Below are 13,018 nucleotides of genomic sequence, written 5' to 3'. Positions count from 1 at the left end.
GCTTTTCCCTTTGAGAATAGGGAAGATTCAAACAAGAGGACATGACTTCAGAATTAAGGGACAGAAGTTTAGGGGTAATATGAGGGGGAACTTCTTTACGCAGAGAGTGGTGGCGGTGTGGAATGAGCTCCCAGTGGAAGTGGTGGAGGCAGGTTCATTGGTATCATTTAAAAATAAATTGGATAGGCATATGGATGAGAAGGGAATGGAGGGTTATGGTACGAGTGCAGGCAGGTGGGACTAAGGGGAAAAAAATTTGTTCGGCATGGACTTGTAGGGCCGAGATGGCCTGTTTCCGTGCTGTAATTGTTATATGGTTATATGGTTATAATGTGGTCTGTTGGTCAGGATGTCAAGGATCCAGTTGCAGAGGGGTGTGCTGATTCATTGTTCCACGAGTTTGGAGATGAGCTTGGTTGGGATAATGGTATTGAAAGCAGATCTGTAGTGTTTGGGTAGGAGTCTGACGCAAGTGGTCTCTTTATCCCGGTGTTCCAGGGATGAGTGTGGGGCCAGGGAGATGGCACAGCCATGGACCTGTAGTGGCAGTAGGTGAACTGCAGTGGATCAAGACTTCTTGATAGGCTGAATTTAATGTGTAACGTGTAATTCCATAAATAACCTCTCGAAGCACTTCATGATGGTGGATGTCAAGGCCACTGGACAGTAGTCATTAAGGCATGATATCTTGTTTTTCTTTGGGACCAGGATGATAGTGATCAGGTTGAAGTAGAATTACCAGAAGAGCTCAATGGCATCCCACAGGTGGCTAAAGATTCTACTGATATTTTCTGGAAGATCTAAAGGTTCTGGGCTGGATCCCAGGCTTGTGGTAGCAAGGTGACAAACCAACAGCTGTTATCAGGCAACTGAACCACCCAACCACAACCAGAGAGCAGCCCGGAACTACTATCTACCTCATTGGTGACTCTCGGACTATCTTTGATCAGACTTTGCAGGCTTTACCTTGCACTAACGCTATTCCCATATCATGTATGTTTACACTGTAAATGGATCGATTGTAATCGTGTATTGTCTTTCCCCTGACTGGTTAACAAAAAGCTTTTCATTGTACCTCGGTGCACATGACAATAAACTAAATTGAACTGATGGGTGGCAGTTTTTAGAGAGAAAGTGATGGCAATCTGTGGATGACCTCACTGTTGGAGACAGTGAGCAGCTGGTGAGTGTGGGAACCTGCAAGGTGAGTGGAGAGTGAAGGGAGATAGATGTGAGACAGAGGGAGGTAAGCGTCTGAAAGAAGGGGAGGATCAGATTGGGTTGTGGCACTTGAGGACATGGGGTGGGTTGGTTCATGTGTCTATGTCCATGAGATTGTGTATGTACCTCTGCAGGATACGTAGACAGCTCTGGTTTAAAGCTGATCTACACACCAACGCTGAGGAAGTATGATGCTGGAATTATTGAAACTGGTGTCTGGGTTAGCCTTTACCACATGATACCACCTGACATGCCAAACTATATTTCACAAGGTCATTGCAGCATGGAATGCCTACAAGAAGTAAGTTGTTATATTGTTTTATAAATTCTCTCCTTTATTTCCAAACTGTTCCCGAATCAAAATTGCCCCTTGTTAGAGACAAGGAACTGCAGAGGCTGGAATCTTGCAGAGAACACACAGAACTGGAGTAACTCAGCATGACAGGTACCATTTGTAGAGTCATGGATAGGTGATGTTTTAGGTTGGGATCCTTCTTCAAAAAAAATGTTATATTTGTATGATGCAATTTTTCTTTTTGTAGCAACTGACATTAAAGAGATATGTAGCTGTGTCTTTAGTTGCAGAGTTTCTGTCCTAATAATATAATTGGAGTGAAATAATTTTTTGTTGTATCAACGTGATGGTGCGATGTGATGTTTGTAATATTGAATTAGTACAAAATATATTTTGATATTTTTACATTACATTTAGGTTAGTACAAAATATATCTCTCTCTCAGGATTTGTTAATGAGCCTGAGTAAAATAATTTTGTTTGGTGGAAAATTGTTCATAAATCAAACCTTAAACTGAAATTGCCACAAAACCATGTGTACTCAAAATAAAATTCCTTGAGAAAGATATTTGTTCATGATTATAACTTCTTTGAAGGCGAAGACAACATTACCTCAGAGCTTAGCACCATTTCACTTATTGGCTTATTGTTTGCCCCAGCATTTTATACCAATTTTTTGTTCAAAATTGTAACTGTTACCAAATAATAGAATTAATTCCCAAAAAATACACAAAAATGAGAAATAATTACATTACAGGTGCACAACCTTTAATTCGAAATTCCAAATAACGAAAAGCTCCAAATAGCGACATTTTTTCGGTCCTTGAAGAAGGTCCTTGAAGAAAGGTCCTTGAAGAAGTTCACCGAGGGCGGCCCGCAGAGGTGACAGCGGAACCTCCAGTCGGTCCTCGAAGAAAGGGGAACTAAATCCCCATTCATAAAAGAGAAGGTGAGGGTATATTGCGTGGGAGGGTTAATAATTGACAATCTGCTGCTGTCTGCCCTCCGAGTTAAAAAGTTCCCACGGTAGACTCATGATACACAGTGTATCGTGAGTCTTGCGTGGGAACTTTTTAACTCAGCGGGCAGGCAGCAGCAGATTGTCGCTCCCTTCAGTTTCACCCCACCTACACCCCTCTGCTTCCCGGCCATGTGTGTGACCCCTTCCCTCCCCTATCCAGCTCCCCGCCCATTGCACCGGCGCGGGGGCTTTGCACTGTCTTCACGCCGGCGATGCCAGCAGGTCAGTGCCAGTCACCGGAGACGTCAGGACAAACGGGACACCGACCCCCAGGCCCACTGCAAGCACGGATTTCCCAGAGACCCACAGCCAGCAGCAGCCCAGCCCCGTTCTAACTCCAGAGGAACACGCTCCCCATAGGGACAGAAGCTGATGGTGTGCAAGGTACGTCTTGTTCTTGGGGTTGCGGATGAGGGGGCACAGCTCTGGCTGTGATGTCTCCGGCCACCCCCCTGTACAGGAGCTGAGACTGGGAACTGTACCGCCCTTGCGCCCAGGACCAACGGGACACCGACTGCAAGCACGGAGATCCCAGAGACTCACAGCCAGCAGCAACTCTAGCCCAGCCCTGTTCCAACTCCAGAGGAACCCAGGTTACGGATGAGGGGGCGCAGCCCTGGCTGTGGGCGAACTGCCACTTGTCCCTGTAGCGGCCCATCGGGGAGTGGGTTCCTGTTGGTCCTGACGTCTCCGGCCACCCCCCTGGACAGGAGCTGAGACTGGGAACTGTACCGCCCTTGCCCCCTCCCTCTGCAACTGCAAACATCCCCACTCTCCTGCTCACCTGCAAGGCGGTACAGTTCCCAGTCTCAGCTCCTGTACAGGCCGGATACTTCAGGACCACCAGAAGCCGCTCCCCGATGGGCCGCTACGGCGACAAGTGGCAGTTCGCCCACAACCCGAGCTGCGCCCCCTCATCTGGGACACCGACCCCCAGGCCCACTGCAAGCACGGAGATCCCAGATCAGCAACTCCAGCCCAGCCCCGCTCCAACTCCAGAGGAACACGCTCCCCATAGGGGCAGAATCTGATGGTGTGCAAGGTACGTCTTGTTCTTGGGGTGGCGCAGCTTGGGCTGTGGGCGAACTGCCACTTGTCGCCGTTGCGGCCCATCGGGGAGCGGATTCTTCTGGAGTTGGAGGGGGAGGGGGATATTGTGCTGTTTGATGGCCCCCTGCTATCCCAGGGACAGGGAGACACAGCGGCATTTGAGAATGGTGGGCAATCACTTCCAAAGTTCTGCCCACACAGTCAGTACACCTCTCCTACACTTGTCTCCCGCACTAAGATCATCTCGCAGAGAATGATCCCAGCCTAACCCTCCCTATTCTCTCCTATTCTGCAAGAAAAAACTACATTGAAGGCTCAAACTCGCGATCGAGTAACTGCCGGGATCGAGGCGCAAACTCGCGACCTTGTGGATATGAGCCGAGCACTCTACCACTGAGCCAGCCGTTAAAATCCACGCTAAAAATCTTCCATTCCGAAAGCCGAAAAATTCCGAATTTGGAAAGTGTCTGGTCCCAAGGCTTTCGGATAAAAGGTTGTGCACCTGTATTTTCATTTGGCTGTCTAAATTGGAATTAAGTTTTTTTTTGTAATGTCATTTGATTATTTTTGTTATACTGCAATATATTTTCTGGTGCGATCTATCAATAGCTTTAGAAGAGTAGTACTTCTTGCTTGCAATTTCAGCTTCTGGCATTTTTGCTATATGCAAGGGAAGGAAAAATAACAAAAGCCAGATAATTAGTGTTTGGTTTGTGATTCTGTGAACTTGCATCGCTCTGACTTACTGAAAGCTCAATATTTTATTCTGCAAGTGCAGACTTGCTCATCAACAATTAAACACTGTTAGCATTTGGAGACAATAATTGCTGCCTCCACAAAGATACTTGTTATGAATACTTTGAGTTTCGTTAATGTCATAGTAGCAAATTCAGGGCATTAAAATGCACAAATTGACATGGTTTATACAAATAATAACATTTATTTTTCAATGTTGGTACTTTCCCTGTTGAAGGAAAAATATTTTTAATCACAGGCATTGTCTGAGGAAAAGCCATCTGGGATCCATGTGTTTGCTGTTCTTCTCCATTCGCATCTTGCAGGACGAGCCCTGAGAGTACGGCATTTCAGACAAAGTGTAGAGCAACCTCTCCTTGCATACGATGATGAATTTGACTTCAATTTTCAAGAATTCCGCTACATGAAAGAGGAAAGAGTTCTTCTGCCGGTACATTTGCACTTTCAAAAAGATATTTCACTGTACAGGCATTGTTTCATATTGCAATGAGCTGATGGAATTATTCTCCAAATATTTATAACCACACAGAGAAGTAATTAATGTGAACAAAGAACCTCTTGTCTGAAGATCTTGCCTGAGTGGTTGGTATTATTATTGTTCAGGAAGGAGATACAAAATGTGTTTTTGTGATTAAAATGAAATGTTTTGGGTCCAATGCACATGTCACCATGGCATTACATCAGAGACTGCGGTCTTATGTAACTAACACTTTAATGTCACATACTGTATCTGTTGAACAAAAAGATGAGTGATTGATGGAAAAACTAAAATTAATCGAAATTTACAGGTACACTGCCAATGATATATCTAATTGAATAAATCTGAATATCCAAAATGTATCAATGAAGAATGAGATTTTTTTCAAAGATTTATCACTGATTAGCAAGCAGACCAAAACAAATCAGCCACATTCCAAACATCATCTTTATAATTTCCCTATTCAGCCTTTCCCTTTGTGGTTTCTCTTCAGATCAACTGATGATAATGCCATATAGAGTATCTCTATTACATATTGCCCAAAATATAGTGCAACATGTATAAAAGGAATATAAGCTCTACCTTTGATTTTATTTTTGCCTAAGGATACTTTAAAGTTTAAAATATGTAGCTATCTTACTTGGAAATTATGGATTTGCATCAACTGTACATTTTTCATGCGTGTTTTAATCTGTTATAACTCTTAACCTTGAGTGTGCTTAAAATGTCTTGCAGGGTGATAGTTTGGTAACTGAATGCGAATATAACACCAGATCACGCAGGAATATGACATGGGTAGGAAAATAGATAATATTTTAAAACCATGCAAGCTTCGGTTTCCATGGGAAAGAGTTTTGTCTTTTAGTGTACCAATTCATTTTGAAATTGATGATTGGTTATGAATGTTTTACAAGAAGATAATGTTAGTTTTCTGTTTGAAAATTGTCCAACCAATGTTGTATACTGTTGGAGTCATTCCATATTGTGAGAGAGTGTGAATGTGTGTGAATTAGACTGGTAACCAAACAATGCCACATTTTATTAATGGCTTTTATTGTCGGAAAACTCTCACTCAAATTTCATTGTCACCTTTGTCTAACTGGTGTAATTGCCAGGCTTGTGATAGTGGTGTTCAAGAAGGAAATGCAGATGCTGGAAGATCGAAGGTACACAAAAATGCTGGAGAAACTCAGCGGATGCAGCAGCATCTATGGAGCGAAGGAAATAGGTGACGTTTCGGGCCGGAACCCTTCTTCAGACTGATGGGGGGTAGGGGGGAGAAGGAAGGAAAAAGGGAGGAGGAGGAGCCCGAGGGCGGGGGGATGGGAGGAGACAGCTCGAGGGTTAAGGGAGGCGAGGAAACAGCAAGGGCTAGCAAAATTGGGAGAATTCAATGTTCATGTCACGGACGCAAGCAACCCAGGCGGAATATGAGGTGCTGTTCCTCCAATTTCCGGTGTTGCTCACTCTGGCAATGGAGGAGGCCCAGGACAGAGAGGTCGGGTTGTGAATGGGAGGGGGAGTTGAAGTGCTGAGCCACCGGGAGTTCAGGTAGGTTATTGCGGACCGAGCGGAGGTGTTCGGCGAAACGATCGCCCAACCTCCGCTTAGTCTTAGTCTACCCCCCATCAGTCTGAAGAAGGGTTTTGGCCCGAAACGTCACCTATTTCCTTCGCTCCATAGATGCTGCTGCACCCGCTGAGTTTCTCCAGCATTTTTGTGTACCTGGTGATAGTGGTGTCTGTTTGGTGACAAACCAACAGCTGTTATCAGTGCCAGTGATGGTCAAGTAGACCATTCTATAAAGATGATCTGTTGACATAATTACACTGGTAACTTCACATAACATCACATCTGCAAGGAGCTCTGGATGAATGACTTTTCAGGATTGAAATGTTCACTCTGTTTCTCTATCCAAGAACGCTGCCTGCGCAGTTTTTCCAACATTTTATTTATTTTTTGGATTCCATGTAATCTCTTGCAATTTCTCCAATGCTTTGCTCTATTTGAATAGTAGACTGATAAGAACTTCCAGATCACAGTTTAAATGTGAAATTTAGCAAACATTTGTTCACGCAAGAGCCTTGTTTCTTACCATTTTCTGCCATTTACATTCCTTCCAGCAGTGCATGAGAGATGGAAATTTATATCTGAGATCAGTTCAACTGTTTATCAGACCTGGAATTTCTTCCTCTCATTTGGATGGGACTGCTGTTCTTGGGCCAGGTTTAACCAGAAGCCTGAGTGCTGAGAGGTCTGTTGCCCTTCATATGTAGGCGAGTGGCAGAATCACCTGCAGAACCCAGGTTAAACTAACATTGAAATCATTTGAAAAATATTGACTTCATATTTAATTGATCTTTAGAGTTTAAATTGGAAGTCTATGCTGTCCCAGTAGATTCTGTGGGAAGAAGCATTGCAGGGCCAAAAGCTGCCAATACTGAAGTTGCTGCCAACACTGGACTTTAAAACATCCATAGAAAATTGCAAGTTACTTCAATTACATCTGATACCCATACATTTGCAATTTTTGCAGGGCTTTCTTTGTAGGAGGAACACAGCCAGAATTTTCTTAACTTGTCCAACTTTTTTTAGATCACCTGTGGCATATTTTAGGGAGATTAATGTCACTGAATTCAACGCCCACTTCATTTTAATTTTATCCTCTATTGTTCAATAACTTAAATTACTAGAAGAGCAAGTTTTTAATTATGGAGAGTTAAAATCATATGTTGCACATTGCTATTGTGAAAATATAGAGTGGTGCAAGTTAAATCTTGTCTGTTGTGCTGTGTTTGTTAAATAGTGCAGTAATTCTAATAAGAATGTTTATCATGGGTACCTTTCAAAAGAGGCAAAGGAGTAAATAAACATGTTCTTGTTCTTTTACAGGGTGGCCTAAGTACAAGAGATGAAATGTGCTTGTCTTACTTACTATACTACCCAAAAATAGATCTTTCCCGATGTGAAAGTCTTCCTGAAATAGCTCCACAGTTGAAATTTATTGGAGTGAAAGAAATTTATCATCCAGTCATGTAAATGTATTTCCATCATTTTACAGTGCATAAATATGTCATTATTAATTGCTAATTGTAACAAACTTTTTCTGCCCATTAAATCTTTTGTAAAGAACAGCATTGAAATGATATTACTAATTTTGAGTAGAAAACAATGTTTTGAGGAATAAACTAAAATAATGTGTGTACCAGCATTCCCTGACTTACAGTAGGTGAGGGTTACGTTCTGTTAATCCTAGCGCGTCAGATTTTTGCAAGTCGGAATAACGATCACCATCCTTGCCCACAATAACTCAAAGTTGACAAAGGTTCTCGACCCAAACCATCACCTCTCCATGTTCTCCAGATATGCTGCCTGGCCCACTGAGCTACTCCGTGTGAGCCATTGAGAATATTTACTGTCTCAGTTGCGTCCAGTTGGGCACTTTTGCGGCCTTACACCCGAGGCCTTCTGGGTAAGCATTGCCAGCTTGAGTTCCATCTTGCTGTTATGGCACTTACTGCAGTGCGTGGCCTTCTGAGTAATTGCCAGTTTGCTCTGATCTAACTTAAGTGCTTGTACAGTGTTGTTGAAATTATAAACTGCCAGAATTGTTTATCTAAGTGCGAGTTTACGTAAGTCACCTATTGTGTAAGTTGAGGAGTAACTTAACAAAGAAGATGACTTAACAAAAACTAAACAAAGAAGATGCAGTTAGAAAGATGTTGCCTGACAAAAAATTTTCACTATTCATGAACAAGTTCATTTGGAACATTGGAAAACATTTGACTTTGAACGTAGAAGATTCCTCTTTGAATAGAAACATATTGGAATTCAGATAGAACATGGGTTTGATCTTGTAACTCAAGCACTGCTTATGTGGAGTTTGGGAGTTTCCTTCCCCACCTCAAAGACATGCAGGTTGGTAGGGTAATTGTACCCCCAGTGCGTGGAAGAACTTTGTATAAATTAATGGGAATTTGGGAGAATACAACAAAATGGGATTAATGTAAATGGGTGCCTGATGATTGGTGCAGAAGAGTTGCTGCCTCACAGTGCGAGAAACCTGAGTCCGATCCTAACTATGGGTGCTGTCTGTACAGAGATTGCATTCTCCTTGTGGCCAAGTGGGCTTTCTCCAGGTGCTCTGGTTTTCTCCCACATTCCAAAGACATGCAGGTTTATAAGTTAATAGGCCTCTATAATGTTCCTTAGTGTGTAGGATGCTAAAGGGAGATAACATAGAAGTAGTATGCAGGTGATTGTTGGTTCATGAGGACTCAAATGGCCCGTTCCCATGCTGTATCACTAAACTAAGTTAATTTTACCTATCAAATTAATAAAATAGATAATTAACATCAACATGTTCGGTATAAATAAGTTATGCATCATATGAATTATGGTGTAACTAGATAGAGAATTAAAAGAAACATTGCCTTTGTGCTGTGGTCATGTTCAGTTTTTTCTTACATTAAGGACTTGGCCATTTATCATAAAAAGTCCAAAGAAGTACAAGCATCTTTCCTTCACTGAAGCCATGAATAAATTTAGATGGTCGAGGAAGAAAGGAAGGGAATTCAACAACCTAGTACATGGAATTGAGATGAACATTCGATGTGCAAAACATGATCAACAAGAATGGCAGGTTAGTACGCATCATTAAATGTTAATTATCACTTTAATTGAATTTAGAATTTAGTAAATGTGGACTGAAAGCAGCTATTTGAAGTCCAATCAATGTCCAATCTTTCCAGCGGAACCTCCCATCTCTGGATCTCCATGTACACAAGGAATAGGTGTGGCAGGATAAAGTCAAATATAGAAGCCTATAATTATGAAGAGTTCAACACAGCAGAAGGTTTAAAATATATTTAAAATAAATTTAAAATGTACATTAGCAAACAATGTATATGAATAAATATTGACAGACAAAACAGAAGAAAACCTGAATATGTTCTACAAGTGGTGTGCGTGTGTGTGTGTGTGTGTGTGTGGGTGTGTGTGTGTGTGTGTGTGTGTGTGCGTGTGTGTGGGGGTGTGTGTGTGTGTGTGTGCAAAGGCAAAGGATGGAAAGGAAAGAATGGGAACTATTTGACACAAATGACGATTTGGTTGTGGAGTATCAAGTTCAGAGACTTTACCCATCTTTATGGAAATGGAAGATCCACTTTAGCATTGGGTCGTTCTTACTTTTCAGCAAGAGTTTGGGAAGGATATATTTGATTCAGGAGCATCTGATTCACCCAGACATTTTGGATGGAGACATTACTGCTCATCTGTTCCGATAGGCTTATCGCTGTTTCGAACTTCTGATCTTGCACTGCAGCCATGGAAACAAATCAACTCTCAATTGTTCCATAAGAATGTTATATATTTCAGTGAGAACACATAATACAATTCAAGTGATAGCCAATCAGCCCAACAGCTCTTTGACAGCTTTCCAGCAAAGCAATCCTATCAGGCCCATTCCACCATTTCTATATTTTCCCTGCAATGTATTCTCTCTCACATACATTTTGATTATTTTGCCAATTGCATCGACAAAACTAATTTATTGTAGCTGCTTAACCTCCCAGCCCATCTTTGAGATATGGAAGGAAACTGCATCAAATGGCAGAAATCCACTTGGTCATAGAGAGATAATGCAAACATGTATATAGAAAGGGAGATTCGGCAGGATAGCATGAAATGATCCATTTGTTTATCTGTGGATCTGCTTTGATGACAGCTGTTACTGATATTCCAGTATTAGCATGACAGTGATACAGAATTCTGAAATCCAATTTCAAAGCCACAATAGGAATGCCATCATCCCTATTACTGCGGCATTGAGAATGTAACAGTTGAAACATAAACCAGCACCTACTCCCAGGACCATACTCTCATTAAAACATGGCTGATCCTCAAAGTAGCCTTAGCTATTCGTTTGTATTGAAAACACGTTAAGCAATGTGAGCAAGAGGAAAACATAAGTTTCTGTACATGAATTGTAGTTTGCAGTTTAGTCAGAATGTTGAATTTTGGCATTATCTGTATTGTTTGGTTCCTTGTTCATTTGGAGCAAATAATGTAAAATTAATTCAGTTTTACACTGCCTGTTCAAATTCAAATATTTGAAACCAACAGTAGATTCTTGTATTAATAATGCTTTGGTTATTCCAGTTTTGTATCATTCAGTAAACCTAAATTAATGAAAATGAATTGATTGCCATGGCTTGAGTATTCTAACATCAAAGCAATAGCTCAGTGATAAAAGGGACACAAAAAAACTGGAGAAACTCAGCTGGTGCAGCAGCATCTATGGAGCGAAGGAAATAGGCAACGTTTCGGGCCAAAACCCTTCTTCAGACTGATCGTGGGTGAGGGGGTGGTGGGGATAAGAAAGCAAAAAGGAGGAGGAGCCCGAAAGCTGGGGGATGAGAGGAGACAGCAGGGGGACTGAGGAAGGGGAGGAGACAGCAAGGACTAACAAAATCTGTCGCACCTGGAAGGACTGCTTGGAGGTTTACCTGCATCTCCTCCAACCTCATCTATTGCGTCCGCTGCTCTAGATGTCAGCAGATCTATATCGGTGAGACCAAGCGGAGGTTGGGCGATCGTTTCACCGAACACCTCCGCTCGATCCGCAATAACCAAGCTGACCTCCCGGTGGCTCAGCACTTCAACTCCCCTTCCCACTCCGTCTCAGACCTCTCTGTCCTGGGTCTCCTCCATGGCCACAGCGAGCAACACCGGAAATTGGAGGAACAGCACCTCATATTCCGCTTGGGGAGTCTGCATCCTGGGGGCATGAACATCGAATTCTCCCAATTTTGTTAGTCCCTGCTGTCTCCTCCCCTTCCTCAGTCCCCCTGCTGTCTCCTCCCATCCCCCAGCCTTCGGGCTCCTCCTCCTTTTTCCTTTCTTGTCCCCCCCCCACCCCCCACACCATCAGTCTGAAGAAGGGTTTCGGCCCGAAACGTTGCCTATTTGCTTCGCTCCATCAATGCTGTTGCACCCGCTGAGTTTCTCCAGCTTTTTTGTGTCCCTTCGATTTTCCAGCATCTGCAGTTCCTCCTTAAACGCTCAGTGATAAAATATGAGTATGAGTGAACATTACTACCACCAACCAGATGCAATAGCATCCAGGAATTATCATACAAATGTTTGATTATCATAAACACTTTCTGCCATTGGAGCAGGCAGACGTGGAAGATGATTCATGGAATCGGTTTAATTAATATCCTTGGCCTTGGTATTGTTCTACCTTCTTAGTGGACCTTACATAAATAATTGCATCTTCTTTGTGGCCAAAATATTGCTGTTAAATTGAGCATAAGATACTTTTCCATGATCAAAAATCTGAAAAGAATACTTTCCATTAACAGGTAAATGGCATACCAGTATTACCACCAGCGTTAACGCCTTGGGAACCAAAATTGGAATCACAGTCGGTCACCTGTGGGACAACTTGTCAGTTTCTTGATCCACTCTCTATACCTCTTTCACTGACTTTATGCGCTGTATTTACTACAGGAATGTAATTAATTTATGTAAACTTAAATGTATTGGATATTTTCATATTTAAACCTGAGAATGAATTTGCACTATCACCATGCAAGACCATTCTTTTCAATAAAAACATTTATACATTATGAAAACTTTGGTCATTAATTTTAATATGATCTGCAAAAGATTTCAGCAGTACCTGCTCTCAAGATACAAATCCTGCCTGTCATGATCCTCTCAGTTAACTTGGAAGTCACCATTACAATGTGTTCCACAGCAGTATTTTAAATGTTGCTTGACAAAACCATAACATTATTGAGAGACATCAAACATTTATATATGTTATTTGTTTATTAATTCTGAGATTTTGACTCTACTCAAGACCAACAGTTATTGACACCAAGAAGATGGCGGTAAGATCCAGCTTTCAACTGCTGTTCTGGTTACACTGAAGATGCTGACTAAAGAATTCCAATATGGAGGACCTGACCATATTTCCAAGTGAGGATGGCATGTTACTTGGAGGGCAAAGTACTGGTGGTGATGTTCCATACACGTGTTTCCTGTCCCTTTTCCAGTAAAGATTTAGGGGTAGAGGGTTGCTGCTGTGAGAGTAACCAGGGGGAAATAATGACAGGCACTACACTATTGATGGGGGGAATGCATGTTGAAGGATTCAATTGGCTCTTTTCACTTTTGAGACACAAATCTAA

At 42.2% G+C, this 13,018-nt stretch overlaps 1 protein-coding gene across 2 annotated transcripts in view; it reads left to right on the top strand.

Moving 5' to 3' along the window:
- moxd1 (monooxygenase, DBH-like 1) overlaps positions 1–12,381 on the top strand; it is a 69,343-nt gene extending 56,962 nt beyond the window's left edge. For both annotated transcript variants that reach the window (XM_055635603.1, XM_055635604.1), the window contains exons 7-12: positions 1,356–1,522; positions 4,581–4,772; positions 5,556–5,615; positions 7,713–7,855; positions 9,294–9,462; positions 12,185–12,381. In XM_055635603.1, the coding sequence (XP_055491578.1) occupies positions 1,356–1,522; positions 4,581–4,772; positions 5,556–5,615; positions 7,713–7,855; positions 9,294–9,462; positions 12,185–12,340 (887 nt within the window). In that variant the 3' untranslated portion in view covers positions 12,341–12,381. The remainder of the gene's footprint in view (positions 1–1,355; positions 1,523–4,580; positions 4,773–5,555; positions 5,616–7,712; positions 7,856–9,293; positions 9,463–12,184) is intronic.
- Positions 12,382–13,018: the final 637 nt, after the last annotated feature.

This window comes from Leucoraja erinacea, chromosome 5 (assembly GCF_028641065.1).
Source record: "Leucoraja erinacea ecotype New England chromosome 5, Leri_hhj_1, whole genome shotgun sequence".
Classification (NCBI taxonomy): domain Eukaryota; kingdom Metazoa; phylum Chordata; class Chondrichthyes; order Rajiformes; family Rajidae; genus Leucoraja; species Leucoraja erinaceus.
This window is presented reverse-complemented; position numbering and strand designations above follow the sequence as displayed.